Consider the following 20,097-nt stretch of genomic DNA (forward strand, 5'->3'; position numbering starts at 1 on the left):
GTTTTCCGAGACCTGCACCCATGTGAGACTGCAGCTAAAGAGTAGTAAGGCTTCTGAAACCCACAATAAAAGAGAGCAACTGATTTAACAAGAAGAATCACGTGCAATTGGTGATGATTACGTGCAATTGGTGAAATCATCATTCAAGGTTGCATAAATGCAGCCTGAAGATGCTTCAGGGAATCACAAAAGGAAAAGCTTAAAATTAAGTAATTACAACAAGCATATGAATGCACTAAGACCCAGAGTATTTGTACATTGTTAAAGTGGAACCCAGTGCATGACGTTGCAGTGTGGGGAGTTAAATATAGGTCAGAACAGAATGCTAAGTAGTGGCCCAGTTGCAAAGAGCTGAGACACAAAAGTCTGTGTACTTGTTTTCCAAATACCTGTTTGTCTTTCTCAGTGACATGACAAAGGTAGGCCTGATTCTGCTGGCATAATTTGTGTATTTTCGAGAATTTGGTGTTACTCTTGTTACATGAAATCCCTTAAATTACATAATTACACTGCTTCGCTTGCCTTTCACAGCAAAGATTTACTGCTGACACACTATTCGTAGTAATGGTGAGCATGGGTGCATGGGAACAACATAGTGCTACCAACTGCTTTTCGTGGTGCTTTTGTGTTTTTTAGCAGTATTATTTTATCAGGAAATTACCATCCCACTCTTTCACCAAAACTGCAAGACATGGTCACTCATTGTGCCAAACTCCATATGCCAAGTGAACTTAATATATCATCTGTTGTCCAATTAATGGATGCTGTCAAGAAGCATGATTCTCCAATTTTATTTCACTTCATCCTTTCATCTTCCATTACTCTTTAAACACAAGTAAATATCTAAAAAGCAAATATGGAATACATTTAACTTGAGGTTACATACTATTAGATTACATACTATAACCAAGTGAGTAGCTACATAAGTGGTTATGTCAATGTGTAAGTGGCTGTGTAGGTGTGGGTATGGGTGTATAAATGGCTATATGAGTGGCTGTATGGGTGGGTGACTGGGTGTATGAGTGGATAGGTGAGTGAATGTGCCTCTGTGGGTGTGTTACTGGAGGTGTAAATAGCTGTGTTGGTCTGTAACTAGATATGTTAGTGACAGTGTGGTTGTCTAAGTCTAAATGGGTATATGTGGCTGTATTAATTGATAACTGGATGTGTTAGTGAGTGTTTGGGTGTGTAACAGTGTGTGCAAGTGGCTCTATTTGGGGTAGGTACATAAGTGCTGTGTGGGTGTGTGAATGTATGTGTAAGTGCCTCTGTCTCTCTGGATGTGTGAGTGGCTGTACAGTTTTGTAAATAGGTATGTGAGTTGCTGTATGTATATGTGGGTGACTGAGTGTGTATAACAGGATGTAAGGGTGTTTCAGTGTGTGCGTAACTGAATGCATGGTACCTGAATGGCTGCATAGGTGTGGGAGTGGGTGTGACAATGCCTGTATGGGTGTGTGAATCATTATTTAAGTGGATGTTTAGATGAGTAAATGGGTTTGTGAATGGTTGTATGGGTGTGTGACTGAGTATGTCTTTTGCTGTCTGGCTAAATGAGTGGTGGGTACATATGTGTTTTTACAGCAGTGTAACTAGATGTGTAAGTGCCGGCCTTACTGTGTGACTGGGTGCAAATTACATACTATTAAATTACATACTATAAGCAAGCACCCACTTCTAATTTCTAACACATTCATTCATATCAGCGTAATAAAATAATTTTATTTTCAGTAAAGCAATTCCTCGTCCCCCTTTACTGCTGACTATATTTTTAGTTCAAAGCTCGCTTCTATTTTGCCTTTTACTGTAGTGTCTAGAAGTTGCAGATTTTCTTTTAGCTTATATTCACTCATAGTTTTTGTTTTACTATACTTGTTTATAGTACAACCTGATTAACAAAGCTGAAAAATCTCTTAGCTGTTGTCCAACATTTATTGTAATGTCTGTTAACATATGTGCTCCCCTTCAAATCTCAAATCACACTATGGTAATCCTCCTTCACTCTCAGTGAATAGTACCTAAAATGGCTACCCTTCCTCATGTGCTCTTACTCATACTCCTATACTTAGCAAATAACAGACTTCCTTTCATCTTTTATTTTTGTTATACCATTCCTGAATGGTCACAATTTTTTTAACACTTTCCATGTTTCCTAAAAAGAAGCCCAATTTGATTGGTTTATCGCAGATCCACAGTGGCGCTAAGCACGCCCCGTGTAAATTCATAGTGGATCCAAGTATCCACACAGAAGCCCCTAAAAGCATTCGACAATCTGCTGTTAATACTTTTAATTTATGTTTCATTTTGTAAAATGTTGTTAATTACAAAACATACACTTCCTACTGGGCAATGTATGTACATCAGTCTGTTTTTCAGTTTCATACAGCAGTCTCTTTTGTTCCCTATCCCCTCACACTCTTTTACCTCCGTTTTCATAGTGACCATGTTTCCACTCCAGTAGCAACTGTGTACCAGTAGGTGGAAAGTTCACAAGACTTTCTCAAAACAGCATACTAGCTTCATATCACCTGTAGCAGGTGTGGGTGACTGTTAGCAATTCCAAGTATATCCCAAACAACGTAACTTTTGTTTACTTTTCCAAAGCCAATCACAGAGGCAGTTACTTTTTTTTGTTATAGTCTCTACCTAATTTTAGTTCCCTGCTTATCTCCACCATCCAATCCAATATGCTATTTGATTTTTGACTTACTGTCCTCCATTTTAGCTGCCTTTCATTTTCAAAACTGTGTCATTCTCCTGCAGCCTTTTTCTGTGTACTACTCCTGTTTGTCTCCAAAATGGTCAGTCAGGATTTTGGGCCACAGTTTTGTGTTTTGGACCAGAGAAAGTGCTAGAAACAGTGGCATTGACAGTAATGTAGGTTTACCTAATGTAGACATTACTTGGTTTGGCCAGAGAGAGTGAAAGTGGCATCAACTGCTGCCTTTGGTCGAAAGCATTGCAGATTACCCAACATCCAGACCTCATGATTGTGCACTGTTGTGGCAATGACCTAGGCACAAATACTGGGGTAGTACTAGAAATCCCAATTAAGGATACCTTTGGTAAATTATTGTCACTTTTCCCACATATTGCCTTGGTGTTTTCCAACATTTGCCATAGACAGAAGTGGCAGTGGTCAACCCAGTTTTGTCCACAGTTAGATCAATCGAGGAAACATGTCAATAAAGCTGTTTCTGCATTTCTCCGAATCCACAACATGGAATCTCTAGAGCATAGCAACTTACGCTTTGACATAAATGTAATATATAGAAAAGACGGAGTCCATTTCACAGACCTAGACAACAGTGTGTTCATCAACAACTTAAAAGAATGCATCCTGTTCTATGTGTAGTTATCTTCTACACACAATAAACACAAAGGCTCCTTTCACAGCCAGCCCTTTTCCCAAACACTTTTTTATTTTTTCAAATCCTTTTTTGTATTTTCACATGTATCTTTGGCCTGATAAGGGTTTGTCAACTATGCTACGAGTGGATATGCGACAGATCCGCGTATCTGTCCCCAATCAAAAGTACACATGCAATACAAAACAATAACACATTTAATACAGTGGATGTGTGAATAACTGTATGGATGTGTGAGTGGGTATGGAAACTGTTGTGTGGGTGTGTAAGTGTGTAAGTGCCTGTGTGGCTCTGTAGTGGATGTTCGAGTGGATTTTTGAGTCTCTGATTGGATGTATCAGTGACTGAATGGGTGTGTGAGAGGTGTGCAAGTGGCTGTATGGATGTGTGACTAGGTAAGTGAGTGTCTGAAAGGGTGAGTGAGTATGTATATGAGTGGTTTTCTTAGTCTCTGAGTGGGTGTGTGTGGCTATATGAGTGGGGAGTGAATGGTTGTGTGGGTGTGTAAGTGGGCATGTGAGTGTGTCCTGGGTGGGTGTATGAGTGAGTGTGTAAGTTGCTGTGTGGATTAGGGCGTGGGTATATGAGTGGCTGTTTGGGTCTGTGAAGGGTTCTCTGGCTCTGTGAGTGAATGTGTGAGTGACTATGGGTATGCCAGAGGGTATGTGAGTGACTATATGGGTGTGTGAGCGGGTGTATGGAGATATATATATTACCTACTGGTGGTCACAAGTAGGTAGTTATAGCTAGGACCTAGTTTACATAAGAAAACCATTTTTTGTTTTGCTAATAACATTTGCGATGTTTAGCGAATCTTCACAAAATGTTCAAATAGTGTGCCAGTCACTTCAGCTGCTCTCTGAAAACAATCAGGGTGATCCATCCAGTGGGGGCTGAAAAAAGGGGGTCCCACAACGTGTTTTTCCCATGCAATTTCACATACAGGTATTAGAAATGACTACAGCCTGAACCGCTGAATGGAATTACACCAAATCTGGCAGAACGTTAGATCTTGGTCCAAAAAGAGTAATTTTTAGTAATTTGGTATGGATCTGTTCAGTAGTTTTGAAGTTAACAAAGAAAAAAGATGTATGTATATCTAGAGACACAGATCCACTTACAACAGCAATGTAATGATTGGCTGCCCGTAACCTGAGAGAAAGGTTGTAGTCATCTTTTTGTCAATCAGGACACATTTTCCAGGGGGCAATAAAGTGTAAATAGGATATAAGGGGTCAGGATAGAGGTATCCTTACCCCATGGGCTAATGGAAGGGTCTGTGAGGGACCCCTCATGGGCAAGAAATTGTCCCAAAAATATTTGGGGGGCCATGAGGATCTGTGAATCCACTTTGGTACTCAGCACAGCCACCTCTTGTGAACCTTCAATGAATCCACGGATCCAGATTCCAATTAGAAAAATACACCCACTTACAGACCTACTCACACACTCACACAACTCACACACCCACTCACACATCCATACATCCACTCATGTACCCATTCAGAGACCCAGAATACCACTCATACACCCACATAACCCTACACCCACTCACAGGTACTCAGACACCCATGCAACCACTCACACACCCACCAAACTACTCACACACTCACTCATACCCCTGTACAGCCACTCACAGACCCACAAAACCACTCACACACCCACTCACAGACCGACACAGCAAGTCACACACACACCTGCTCACACACCCACACATGCACTCATAGACCCACTAACACAGCCACACAAACACCTACACACCTACTCACACACCCATACAGCCACTCACAAACCCACTCAGAGATCCATAACACCACTCACACACCCATACAGCAACTCAAAGACCAACTCAGAGGCCTGGTAAACCATGCACTCACCCACACACAGACCCACAGAGGCACCCACACACTCACACAGCCACGCTCACACATACACACCCATACAGCCACTCACAGACCCACACATCCACTCATACAACCACTGACAGAACCACACAGCCAGTCACACATGACCCACCTCACACTCACACACACAGGTTACAGGGACGTTATAGCTAGGAAATACCATTAAAAAACCATAGAAATTCACTGACGAACAACACATTTTACACGGTTATTAGAATTAGGAAATACCATTAAAAATGTAGACATTCACTGAACAAATTAAAAGTTACAGGGACATTAAAGATAGGAAATAGATTTAAAAAGCATTAAAAATTCATTACAAAACCAAAGGTTAAACGGACATTATGCTTAAATTCAGCATTTATTACACATGCACAAAACCATTAAAATTCTGCAGATATAATTAACTCAAGTAACTAAAATTTGTGCCCTAAGGTAACAATAACTTGCACCCTCACCGTGCACTGCTTAACTTGTTCTAAACATTTCTTGAGTATTGGGTTTAGAAAAAGTGGCTTATATTGATAGAGCATGAAAAAGGTGCTAGATAACGTCCTGTATTGAAACCTCACTTTTAATTATATGGCCATGAGGATGCAGTCTTACCCAACAGGATGGCTGCAGGTGCAGTATTTCAATTAGGTTTCTGGGTTTTGCAACATATTTTATTCAGTTTCTACTTTACTAGTATTTTTAGATTATCTTTAATTCATGGCCATGTTCCAGGTTGAACTTCCTTCAGGATTTCAATGCTCAGTTTTGTGTCTGTTGAAGAGCCTCAGTGCATTTCAATGGCTTGCTGACCATAAAACATGTTTCGCTGTAGATAGCATTTCAGACACATTTTCTGATTTGAATTTGTGAACATTTTTTTATTTTGTGCTGCTATAAATATCTATGAATACTGAAGCAATTTCAGTGCCATCACAATGTCTTTGTCCCTTCTATTACATGACACCAAGAAAGATTTGTATTTTAGTTTTGATGCAGTGATTTGCTACAGATTTAACTTAAAATATACCTAATCACATAAAAATACTAGCATGACTATGTTTTATATAATATAATGATACAATGTTTCAAGACAATGGAAGCAATAATTTCGGTGTGACAGTGCCTGTATGGGTGTGTGAATGACTATTTTAGTGGATCATTAGATGAGTATATGGGTATGTAGATTATTTTACCGACTTGCCAAAAGATGCACATCACCATGTCATTTTGTATCAGCAGCAGTCCTTAATCAATGTGCAATTCAGCTGTTTATAATATGCACTGTAAAGCTTCAAAAATATCATGAAACCCTTTTTGTATTTTTACAGATGTATCAGTTTCTAGTAATCGGCAAAGTATTTTCTAAGATGAATGTCAATTGATGAAACACAAAAGAATTTTTCATTTATTTGTATTCATGCAAATTTATTTAGCTCTTGTATTAATGAGCTGATAGAAAAGAGAGGCAGTATAATTGTATGAGAAAAGAAGTGAAAAAATTCATGACCTGAGAACAGAGAAGATAAAAACACAAAAGGCACTTGGGAATCTTAAACTAAGGAGATGTTTATATATATTATTTACAGAGTGATTTATCACAAGAGTTACTTGGCGCTTCATAAGAACATAAGAGATTAGCTTGCAGACATGACAACGTAATTTTAAAATGCTTGTCTAAAAAGTAAAGTCCTGAGTGTCTTCTCAAAAATGGATGGAGATGGACTAGTACAGTTGCGATTTAGAATGTTCTGTAATCAAACTTTACTGTTATAGTTTTAGGAATTTTCAGTATAAATTGCCAGTAAATTGCAGAGTATACTGTTGATGGATAATGGGAAATTTGGCGTCCACAAAGGGAGGTGCATTCTCATAACTGGTGAAATGAACGATTGTTAGAGCTTTAAAAAGAACTCTTTTCTTGATGGCCAGCCAGTGGAAATGTTCCAGGATGGGTTATATATGGTTGCAATTGTATGTGCCTGTGAATACAATATCAATGTTATTTTAAAAATGCAACCAAGAAATACCAACTAAAAAATCCATCATGCATGTCTACAAATATGCCAGCTCAGTCAATGATTAAATGCAATATCTACTGTTATCAATTAATGTTACATTTGCAACCCACATTGTTCGACTTGGCATCTTTGGCGTGGTTTCCCCTGACCTTTTGCCTCTACCACCTGTATTTTTGATGCTGTGCTGGATTTTGTTTTTGCTGGCTTAGATGCTTAGATGCTTTGGGCACTTTGCCACAGCTGATCAGTGTCAAAGTGCAAGTGCTCCCTGTATAACTGTATGATTGGTTATCCATGATTGACATATTTGATTTACTATAATGCCCCTAGTAAAGTGCACTAAGTGTGCCAGGACCTGTAAATCAAATTCTACTAGTGCACCTGCAGCACTGATAGTAAAACTCACATGAGTAGCCCTGTAAAGGTATCTCAGACCTGACACTACAGTGTCTGCCTGCAGGTTTAAACTGCCATGTCTGCCTGGCAAGTGGGTGACCTGGCAAGTGTACCCACTTGCCAGGCACTATCCTTCCCTTTTCTTACAGGTAAGGCACCCCTCAGGTAGGCCCAAGGTACCCCAAGGGCAGGGTGCAGTATATGGGAAAGGTAGGACATATACTGATGTGTGTGACATGTCCTGATAGTGTCATACTGTCAATTTAATTTTTCACTATTGAAAGCCTATCTGTCCTATAGGCTAACATGGGAGATACTTTGTATCACCTTACAAGTATAACTTCCCTTTGGGACAAGATAGAGGAATAAAGTTTAGGCTCTCTGAACTCAGAATTTAATAACACATATTTTAGTAAAGATGTTTTTTAAATTGTGTGTTTGAAAATGCCTCTTTTAGAAAGTAGTCATTTTCTTGTTTAAACATTCTGTGGGCCTCTGACTGTTTGTGTATTGACCGTCTGGTATTGGGGTGACAGGGGCTGGGGATGTGTATTCACTGTAGACAGTCACTGGGGAGGTTGAGGTGTACCTGGTCCTTCCTGGATGACTCAGAGCTGAGCTGAATGGGGCTTGGTTGCATTTAGAGAAGTTGGAAGAGATTTCTTGCACCTGAATAGGGCTATAAGTATTAGACATAAAACCCCAGAACTTTAGACTACTTCTGGAATCAAAAGGAACCTTTGCCAAGGAGAAGAATTGGAGAAAATGGAGTAGGAGTGCGGCCCCATTGCAGGGTGCTGTTTGGGGTTAGCCTGCAGTAGCTGTTTCCGACAAGGAAAGGACAAGGACTTTGCTGTGTGCTTTGACCCCCTGCTTGAGGAGAAAGATCCCCAAGGGCTTGAGTAGAGCTTGCCTCCTGTTTTGAAGTTCCAGGGACACAAAGACTTCAACCCCAGCTCCCCTGAACTCCCTGCTAGGCGTTCTGACCTGCTAAGAAGTGCATGTGACTGTGTTGGGCATCTGGAGGTTGTTCCTGCTGTTGGAAGCTGCAAAAGCACTGCAACTACAAATAAATCAACGCATCGCTCTTGTGGCTTTATTTCCGACGCAGCACTGATGTGCGAGAAGAATCTCCACGCATCGCCGTGCCGTTGCCAAAACCAAAACAGCTCCTGTCGCCGCTGCAAGAACCGACGCTTCAAGGAATAGCGGCTGAAGAAACCAAGGCAGCGCCATTCGACGCCGCCGCATGAATAGCCGATGCAGCCTGGATTTCCATGCATCGTATCTGTATGGCAAGTTTTCCCGACGCATCACCCGCAGACCAGAACCGTCTCGGAATCGATGCTTCACATCCCCCTACGGACCAGATTCGATGCTTCACTTCTTGTGAGTGCAGCAGAACTGTTGCATCGCCTTCCCATGGTCTCAGGAACTGACACATCTCTTTCTTTTTCGATGCTTCCCATCTCTGCGGCTGTATGGACTGGTGAATTTTGTCACTACTACAGGTACTTTTAGAGAAATCATGCAACCATAGTTTTCTATGAGCCAAGTTGTTTGAAACATTTTTAAAAAGTCATATTCTTATTACATGTATGTTGTCATGTTGGTCTTGTTGAGTACAAATACTTTAGATATTGCCTTTGGGATAAGTCTGTCTGCTCGTGCCAAGCTACCCAGTGGGTGATCAGGCGTTATCTAAAGTGTGTTTCCCCCTTACCCTGACTAGAAGCAAGGGTCCCTATTTGGACAAAGGTACCTACCTTTCTCCAACAACTAGAGACCCCAATTCTAGCACTAAATTAGAATTTCTCCCACTGTGAGCTTTTTTAATCAAAAGCAGCAGCTTCTGGGAGACATTATCCATTGACTTTCTGGTTTTGACAGGAAGTTTCGGATATAGCCTGTAACCTTGCCCTGCTCGAGGATTTTGACTTGCATTTCATAGACTGGGTCAGATGGTAAAATCTTTGACCTGGTCAACCCGCATTGGTCATCCGACCCACGATCCAGTGCAGTTTTCCTGAAATCATGCCTATGTCCCTGTCAACAGAGAACAGTGACTTCTGTTTACCACCTTTATTTTTATTTTGTGGTCTTTGTCTTAAATCTTTAAAATATAATATCTACAATTTCCTTTATTGGATGTTTGTCATTTTGGTGTTATTTCTCTCATTAAAGTTTTATCTCTAACTTTATAAGTTGGGTGTGGGATTTTTATTGTGTTGTGTTTGTACAGTTTGGTTACTGCTAAATACTTTACAGATTTCCCTAAGTTAAACCTGTCTGCTCTGTGCCATAGCTACCAAGTGGTAGAAGCCAGGCCTAAATTATTAAAACTGTTTTATCTTCACAAGTATATGGCTTTATTCCTTGGTGGACTTCCATCCATCCTAATTAATAATCCATGTTCTGACAACCACAATTTAGAACAGATGAACTAATTTTTTTGAATGCCTCATACTTAAAGAAATAAAGATGATGATCTGTGATAACTTACTATGTAAAGCAATTTAAGATGTTGCCTGACAGACAATCTCAAGGATGAACAGTACTAAACTATAGGTCTTTCCTTTTTTAGGGTGTTAAGATTTTTATATAGTATGAGAATATCGTAGTTGCCAGCAGGGCCTTTAAGTCTTATGTGCCCCTGTATTTTAGCATATGTTTATATTTATTCAATTCTAAGTTGTAACAAAAACAAAGGAGAGGAAAGTTTGAGTCTCTTTGCATTTTTCATTTCATGAAAGCGATAAATAGATATTTGTATAGTTAGTATTGCTGACATTTGATCGTTTTTTACTTTTTTTTCCCAGGTCGCCCCCTTCCACCAACATCCTCCTCTAGCCTTCTTCCATCTGCTCAGCTGCCTAGTTCTCATAATCCTCCCCAAGTTAGCTGCCAAATGCCATTGCTAGACAGCAATAACTCACATCAAATCATGGACACCAACCCTGATGAAGAGTTCTCTCCTAACTCCTATCTCTTAAGAGCATGTTCAGCGCAGCAACAGACTTCGAACACTGGTAAGAATATGGGAACTCTTGGGTGGATTTATGCATAACTCCGAATATGATAATGCAAGTGTTCATTGTGATGCACAAAATTTGAAAAGAGTAAGAAAATTAAAAAGATATAGTTTTTAGAAATTGTTTGGAATTTCAAGTTTATCCCCATAACCAATCAATCTCATTTTCTCAGTTAATTTCTCTCTGGAGTGACTTCTTTTTTGATACCTCTAGTTAAAGTAATATAAAACTAGTAATTACTTGCTGCCACTATGAATTATAATGAGGGGTTCCACCTCATAAAAGTCTTTTCTGGTAGCGATATATCCATAAGTAATTTGTATGATTGTAATGTCTTGCAATTTCATGACATTCAATATTTGTGGCTGATAGGCAAGTGAAGAAGTACTTGTCTGTGTACCCTTGCAAATGACAGCTTCTTACTTATGTAAAATTTAGAGTTGCCTTTAAAAGAAGGCCAATGCATCCAAAGTGTGTGCTTTAAGAGTCCAGTTCTAGTTTGGTGACTTTTATATCCGTCATGTAGTTCTGTTTTGTTGAAAGGGAGGAGGAAGACAAAAGGTTTCGGGGTGACCCTGCAGAAAGAGCCTTGTCTAACATGCTTTATGAAAAGCTGTTTATCTTAAAAATGCAAAAAAAGTGAGAATTTCCATCTCTGAAACTTTGAAGGACGTGGCCGTCAGCAATGGGAAATGTAAGGCAGTGATATATAATGCAGTTCATCTAGAACACACTTTCCACCTTAATAGATCATTAGTTTTGAAGAAGCTTGCAGTATGAGGGTTTCTGGTAAGAAGAAATATGCTGGGTAAGTATGTTCTTAAGGTTTCTTTGAAACAGGCGCCAAAGAAATCGTTTCATTTAATTAGTGAGTGAGGTATATGTTCTTTATTCTTACCTCATTCTAAATTGATTATTTCTTTCTCTGTTAGCATAGTGTAGTTGAAAGTCTTACATCTTTCAATGAAAAAGAGAATTTCAAGTTCTATTGCTGTAGAACCTCATTATCAGAGCAAAATTTCCTACTAACTCTAAAGCATAATTGAGGAACACATTATATCAGGAAGCCTTGTTTAAAATATATTACCAGCTCTTATAATCTTTTTATAAGTGCACTAAGAAATTCAGTAGCTATTGGATCACTATTCCATGTGCAGAGGGCGTTGGAAATTTCTGATAAACTCAGAAAAATCCCTTTTGTCTACACTAAAGGAGGCATCTTCATTCAGAAGCTATCACTTGTGGAACTATTTGGATCAAATGTTTCTCTATCACCATCACAGTTCATATTTCATGTATATGAGGTAGCATTAGCATAAATGATAGCCACAAGTCCTTTCTTCAAGTTGTTGGGATGGCAGAGTTTTCAACCCAGTTATTGCTTCCTGACACATTTATTTATTTTTCACCTTGAAGCAATGTTGGCTACTATGTACCTATTGTCCGCAATCTACTCTTCACCAGAGCTCAAATATTGTATGGGGAGAGGCAAGAAAATCCAAAGATATCTGAAAACACCTTTTGGACAAACTATATGTTGCCAGCTACCTTCTAGGTAGGTAGTTCACTGAATAGCATGAAGATTTTTGTACTTTCTCTTAAGGGTCGATGAATTTTGTAAAGCCTGTATTTTCATTACCCTTTAAATATAACATTTGTGTTGATCACAAAACAGATTTCCTGAACATGTATGTGTGAGTTAAGAAAGAAGACATGGATGCACAGGATCTGTTTTAAGTGTACAGGTCAAGAAGGAGCGGGTCACTCCTTCGCCCTGTTCACAGCTGCCCACAGAATTCAGAAATGGAAGCAAGCTAACACACTTTCTTATGATGTATTGGTTTTTGCAAGACACAGATGAGCAGATCAGCTGTCAACGACTCATGTAGCCTGTTCTTAACTTAGAACAGCAGACATAATTCAGAGCAAGTTTACCCACTCCTCTGTGACATTCACAATGCTGTTGCTCCCAGAGGAGCTGGTAAGCTAATATAACACCCACTTCTTTTTTTAAAAAATTGCATACCCTTTTTGCCCTTCGAAAGATGGAGGCAAATACACCCACATCCCGGGGTAAGTTGGAGGGGTCAACAACTTCTACCCCCACCATCTGTTTTTGAGGATGTAGAGGACAATTTCCCCATCATCCTTTGTCAAGGTGAGAGTGATTCAAAGTGGAGCATCTGCTAACTTGACACCCCCTCCTCCCAAGATTTCTTTAAAGCGCTCCCCATCGCCCTTGGGAAAGGTGAGGAAGAAGGGTGTATTTTTTCCCCAGCGTGTTTGGTGAATGTGGGAAAGTTTGAAAGATAATTCTCCCCACACCACCACACTTAGGCAGTATGGGTAAAACACTTGACTAGAAATAAGCTGCCTCAATATAATTTTGCTCTACCTTCCCACGATTGAACAAGGTGGAAGGGCATAGCCACCATTATCTCCTTCTCAGGCCTTAGTCAAAGCATGGAAATGAAGTAAATTAACTCCAGTCGCTTGGGCATCACAGGAAAAAGTTTGATTAGTCCTCTGGTCACAACCAGGGTAGGGCCATTAGAGACAAAGGCATTCTTTTTAAGATCTGTCCCCAGCCTGTCAAACAGGCTAGGGACGTATATAAACAGATAGGCATGCTTATTCACCCAATTAAAAACAATAAAGCATTGGCTCTTCAGGACGTTGATGCTTTTGTTTTTTCCTATGATTGGTATTAATTTCTTTTATTTTCCTCTTTGTGATCACAGGAAAACACGTGTAAATGTCCACTGTGCATGTACCAAAATACATAAATGCATTGGGATACAAAAGGTCTCCTCATTCTTGTTTTTTCCATAGCATCTTTGGTAATATATATGTAGAGAAATAGTTTGACATGCTAATTGGACACTTACATGTCACCCTATATCTTCAAATGATCTAAATATCGAAAAGGCAATGGGTGACATAAACATTTGCTATCTATCCATTCAGGTAACGTTGGTTGTAAGTCCTGACATTAGCCAGACAAATGCATTTGCCTGTGCATCCTACTAAGTTTTTCTCCAACCATAGCCTTGTTATAAAAACATTAGAAAAAATCGTGAATTTCATCAAAATTGCAATTTCTGGAAAATGAAGCTTCTTTCCTGCTACAAAGTGGCAGCCACCAAAATATTTCATTCTGTATTTCACACCTTTTAATAGCCCTTAGTACTCTTCTTTGCTGTAGATGTTTTTCTCCACAATGCTAAAATTGTGATTTTGATAAAAATTTAATTTTTCAAGATGAGGGAAATAAAGTGGTAATAGGTAGGGAACAACAATAAAAGCTAGTACTTATCTATATGTAATTCTAACCCAGAACGCAGTGAAAAACAACAAAAGTGTGCTGAGAACGACATGGCTGACATTTACATTTTGTAAAGACAGCCTTCAGCCAAACAGCTATTGCCTTGTTATCAGCATGTATCAGTATGTATCGAGGTATCCATGAAGTTACCATGGTAAGCTGTGGTCATATATATATATATATATATTACCTACTGGCGGTCGCCAGTAGGTAGTTATAGTTAGGACCACGTTTCCATAGGAAATCCGCAACATTCTATTTTGAATAACTTTGGCGCCGGTCGACGAATCCTCGCGAATTTTTCAAAATAGGTGGGGCGCTACGCTCCGCTCCTACCCTGAAAGTCTCGGGGGGATTCGTCAAGCGGGGGCTGAGATAAAAGGGGGGTCCCAAAACGCGTTTTTCCCATGCATTTTTCCATCGGACCTTTAGACAGGGCTACAGCCCGAACGGCTGAACAGAATTTAATGAAATTTGGCAGAGAGGTAGTCCCCAGGTCAAGGAAGTGCCTTTTGTAGGTTTGGTGTAAATCTGTTCAGTAGAATCTGAGAAAATAGCCTTTAAATCAATATATATATCTGTGGCAGCTTACCGTGGGCTTACGGTGCGCTTACCGTACGCGTACGGTGGCGTGCGCGAGCGCGATTCTGATTGGCTGTTAGATCTTAGTAAACATTCGAATCGGTCGAAACCAGGAAGCGGCGGCCGCCATTTTCTCTCTCGCTTCCTGAGTTGGGCAGCCAAAACGAAACCCAAAAATGTGTAAAGAGGCAGTTTCATGAGATCCTAACCACCCAGCATTGATACAGGGGTCCCCAAACAACCCCCAAGCCCAAAAAAAAACAAAACTTTTTTTTCGGAAAATCGCCGATTACGCTTACCGTACGCGTACGGTAAAAATTTAAAAAAAATATATATATATCCCAACTCTTCCCACCCCGTGTGCAAATGGTGCCCGCAGGTCACCATTTGTGCATGGCTTATTTCAGCCACGAAGTTAACAAAGAATACATTTCACAAAGATGCGCAAAATATGTCCCCCATGTGCGCACGGTGCGCGAAGCGCATCGTGCGTACATGGCCCATCCCGCTTAACGTGGGCACGCGGTGCGCGCAGCGCACCGCGTGACCACTGTGCGTGCACGGCACTAACTGCGTAAAGTGGGCGCGCGGTGCGCGAAGCGCACCGCGTGCTCACTGTGCGCGCACGGTGCGCGAAGCGCACCGTGCGCGCACGGAACGAACTGCGTTAACTGGGCGCGCACGCCACGAATGGCGTAAAGTAACTTAGCATTTAAAAAACCTTGCAAATTCACTGAAAAAACCATAGGTTTCACACATGTTATAGTTAGCTGGACATTTTACTGATAAAAAACCAATGAAATTCCCCCGTTATAGTTACTGCAGGCAACTATAACTCACGCGACCGCAATCTTCTGCTGATGACATATGTGTCTTTATGAAAAAAAAATATTTGTAATATATGTAAAGCTAAAATTTAATGGAAGAAGACATGGCCAAATAAGTGTCTAAATACAGTATTAGCATCAGCAGAGGATTGCGGTCGCGTGAGTTATAGTTGCCTGCAGTAACTATAACGGGGGAATTTCATTGGTTTTTTATCAGTAAAATGTCCAGCTAACTATAACATGTGTGAAACCTATGGTTTTTTCAGTGAATATATATATATATATATATATATATATATATATATGTATTTATATATATATGTATGTATTTTAACACGTATAACTTTAGCACTACTTACACTATTTGCACATGCTACCAAAAATGACAATTTACACCTCATGATCTATATTCCTGACATATTCCATCTACATCCGTTCACTCACTTTCATGCTACATCTCTTTCAAGTACCACACTCCACTCTATGCCAATCCACCCTATGCTATTACGATATATGCAACTATACTCTATGTCACTCCACTATACGCCACTTCACTCTATGCTAATCAACTGTACGCCACTCCACTCCACTCTACACCACTCCAGTGAATGCTATCACAATCTACGCTACTCCATTCCACAATCCTCTAGTCTGTGCCACTCCACTGTGTGCCCCTCCACTCTACACTACTCCAATCTATGTTATCCCACTATACACAACTCCACCGTACAATACTGAACTCTATGCTATTCTAGATCACTCCACTGTACGCCACTACACTTAACATTATTCAACTCTCACCACTTTACTGTACACTACTCCACTGTTTGCCACCTCACTCTAAGGCACTCCACTGTATGCCACTAAACTATATGCTGTTCCACTCTATGCCACTCCACTGCACACCACTCCACTGTATGCTATTGCACTGTGCGCCACCACAGTATACCCCACTACACTCTATGCTGCTCCACTCTGCAACATTCCACTCTACGGTATTCCAATCTACTTCAGTCTATGCTACTCCATTGTATGCTAATCCACTCTGCACCACTCCAGTCTACTCTATTCCACTGTAAACCACTACTCTGTACCTTACTGTACTCTTCGCCACTCTACTGTATAACACTATACCCTGTGACACTCCACTCTATGCGATCACACTGTACGCCACTACACTGTATCTCTCTACACTGTACAACACTCTATTCCACACTATGCCCCTGTATGCCACTACACTGTACCTCACCCCACTCTAAGCCCACTTCAGATTAATCCACTCCACTCTATGTCCGGGGGATGAGGGACCAGGGCCTCTTAAGAGTCAGGTAGGGGGGCCAAGCATCCTTCTTCCCTATTATGAGTGGTTGGCCCAGAAGCATGGGGCCCCTTTGGCTCATTTGAGCTCGAGGACTCGGTTTCACATGCCCCCTTCCCAAAAATACCTGGTTTTGACCCCAGAGGATGGAGTCCCTGCGGACTCTTAAGGCTTGGGAACGGTGGCCACATTCCTCCCTCTCCTAATATTATTCTTTGGCCCGGTGTGTGGTATCCCTGGTGCCCATTTGGGCTTGGGTAGGGGGACTGCAGCCCCTCCCCTAAAATAATAGTTTTTAGCTCTGGTAGATAGGGTTCCAAGTTTCTGACAAGGCTTGGACAGTAGTTATTTTGAGCGATAAGCATTCAAAAAGCCTCCCAGTCTGGGTATGAAAAGTTAACATTTTAGAGATATCTGGACTGTTAATTTCCCTAGGTCTGTAATATCAGTTTTGTATACCTCCAACAAACCCAAAATTCAAAACAATATATTCTAATCTGATTGGATGAGGGATCTTTAACTCCTGTTTTCTTTTTCGGCTCCATGATCCTACACCTAGGTCCATGGTCCCGGAATGATCGGATTGGCTAGCTACAACCTGGAGAAAAATGTTGTGGCCACCACGACAGGATGTGGGGACTACTTCTCCACGAACTGGAAAAAACAAAGAAAAAGCATATAAGGGGATAAGATGAGAACACTCTGACCCCTGGGCACATAGGAAGTAGTTCTGAAAGACATACACTCATGTTTAAAAAAAGAAGAAAATGCTAATTTTTCTACATGTTCATGGATCCCAAGGCTGGGTTTGCAGACTTCCACTCCCCTTCTCCCCGAGATCTGTGAATCCTGGCCGGGGGCTTGTGAGCCCAGCACAATCCTCTTTGGGAAGGAATACATACTCAAACCTAGCTTCATGGACATATGTTGGCCCTTTTGGGGATTTGAGATCCAAAACCCCATTTGTGGACCACGTAGAAGGTCCAACATAGTAATCTGTGAAGCTTAACTAAAAAAATATATAACGAAGCAGCAGTAGTTGGCTATCACTTGCGAATTGGGCCTGGGGGCAGGGCCTGTGGCCAACCCTCCTACAGAAGGAAAAATGCAGTCCACAGTGGAGGTTGGTTGTAAAATAAGAAGAATGGTAAAAGAAACAGTTGATGGTACATGATAAAAAAAACACAGAAATTCACTGGAATAAAACAGTGTTTAAAGTTTAGTGACCACTAAATGATGGCAAAGCTTGGTTGTCAAGTGCACTGTAACAGATGAAGGATCGAGAGCTTAATTCATAGTCATGCAGACAGATTTCCAAAGCATTCTGGTTTCTTTAGTCCAATGTATCCCTTTTCAGTGAAAATATGTAACTTCTTCATCTCTGTGCTGTTGTATCTGGCCAGGAGGATGTCACTATTACCTCAGAGAACTCTCTACTACTAAAGCCTTGATGAATCTAGATCTAATTGTCTTGCACCCTCAGGCGATGGCAATCTAATTGCATTGGCCTGCACACTTCCTGTTTTACACCATCTTGATGTATCTACTAAACTTGTGTTCCTAAATCTGTTCCGTAATCACATTTTTCATCAAATGAGCAATCCATTGTTGATGTTATGAAGGTCTTTAATCCACCATAAATCTTTATTAGAGATCATCAGAGCATCTAGATTGAGCGAAATGTGATTATAATACTCTCAAAATGATATTACATCATTGTGGTAATTAGTTTATCCTTTGGCGTAGCAACATCAATCATATCTACCATAAACTCACACTAAACGAATCATGCCTTTTCATTCTAGACCGATTGTACTGTAGTTTCCCAAAATGTACCACAAATAAAATGAAAAAGTAACCTATTACATGAGCAGCCGAGATAATAGCATGCAAAATCAAAATTCACGTTTTTTATTTGTGCCATTTCAATAATTATTTGATTGTAATTACATTTCAAAGGTATCAGTTGCCCTGCTTTTGAGTTGTTTATTTCGTTTGTATTTAGATTGCATCTAAGATTGTTATTTGTTTAATTATGTTCCTGGATTGTAATACTTACATTTCTGACACCACACCTCTGAGTATTGGGAGTAATGTGAATAGAGTATAGAGCTTGTAGTCGAAGCAAACTGCTTGCGTTGTTTGTTATAAGTTTATCAGGCTTGGTAGGGTTAAAGGTCTGGTTAGCCTCACTCAGGTGAAAGCCTTTACCCGCGGTGTTTGCACCGGATCCTACAGCAGACTGACCAGTTGTGGAGTGTTTGTGCTTAGAATGTGTGCATGTCTGTAGACCAAGGGTACTCGCAAACATTTTCTTAGGGGCCAAAGGGTGTGGTCTACGATATGACCGAGGGCCGCATTGATGCCAGATGGCTCCAGTCTGGTCAGGGCTGGGGGGTGCGCGAGGGGGGCATTGGTGGTAAGATGGACATAGGTGAAGCAAAGCATATACATCTAGTTGCTGAATTGCACAATGTGAAGCCAGAAAATCTGGAATTAATCCCTGGCTTCCCTACTTTACCAAATTGTGTAATCCTAGGCAATAGTTCAATTTCACTTTCCCTCCTTTCTCTTATCACATATATGAGGATCTCAAAACACAGGACTTCAGGATGCGCGCTGTACAAAACGTTCACTATTGCCATTGTTGTCAGGGCGAGGTGAAGAATTAATGTTTCCAAATTCATGTTTGAAAAGCATCACTTTTAAAATAATAATTCTCAGTGCTCTGAAATAATCTGATGTACTGAAGTGAACTAGTGAAGAGGATCTGCATGTTAATTAAATTCACTTTTTGAATTTAAGAGACTTTATCATATTTTTACACTATTGCTGCTATTACTGCCTTTCTTTGACACCAATTACCCTTTAAATAAATGCTTGACTGTTTATTCAACATATTTTTTTTGTTAGCATCTCTCTAGTAAACAGCAGCCAGTGCTGCTGTAAGCCAGGGGGCCGCATGTGAAGGTCAGGAGGGCCGCATGCGGCCCTCGGGCCGTACTTTGAGTATCAAGGCTGTAGACCAATGATCGCCATCTTTGCTCAAGGAAGAACAGAGGGTCACTAGCTTTGAATGAGCAATTTTTGCTTAAAGTTAATGAGGGGATGCACTTGTAGCAGAAAATGATACATTAAACCTAATGCATGGTGAAAGGAAGTTTACTTCTCCTAGTTTGTTTTGATTTTCTGTGTTCTAAGTATGGAATTGCCACACTTTATTTTCAACCGGGTCATACTTTCTTTAGTACCGCCTTTAACTAAATTGCTGCTACCAGATAAGGCTCTGATTTTACCTGCAAACAACATATGCAGTACTTCAACAGTCAGCAA

At 40.5% G+C, this 20,097-nt stretch overlaps 1 protein-coding gene across 6 annotated transcripts in view; it reads left to right on the forward strand.

The window, feature by feature from the left end:
- The window catches only part of TENM2 (teneurin transmembrane protein 2), a 2,740,530-nt gene that overhangs the window by 1,874,917 nt on the left and 845,516 nt on the right, over window positions 1-20,097 (forward strand). For all 6 annotated transcript variants that reach the window (XM_085617838.1, XM_085617837.1, XM_085617839.1 and 3 more), the window contains one exon: window positions 10,500-10,709. In XM_085617838.1, coding sequence (XP_085473964.1) covers window positions 10,500-10,709 — 210 coding nt within the window. The remainder of the gene's footprint in view (window positions 1-10,499; window positions 10,710-20,097) is intronic.

This window comes from Triturus cristatus, chromosome 7 (genome assembly GCF_964204655.1).
Source record: "Triturus cristatus chromosome 7, aTriCri1.1, whole genome shotgun sequence".
NCBI lineage: Eukaryota > Metazoa > Chordata > Amphibia > Caudata > Salamandridae > Triturus > Triturus cristatus.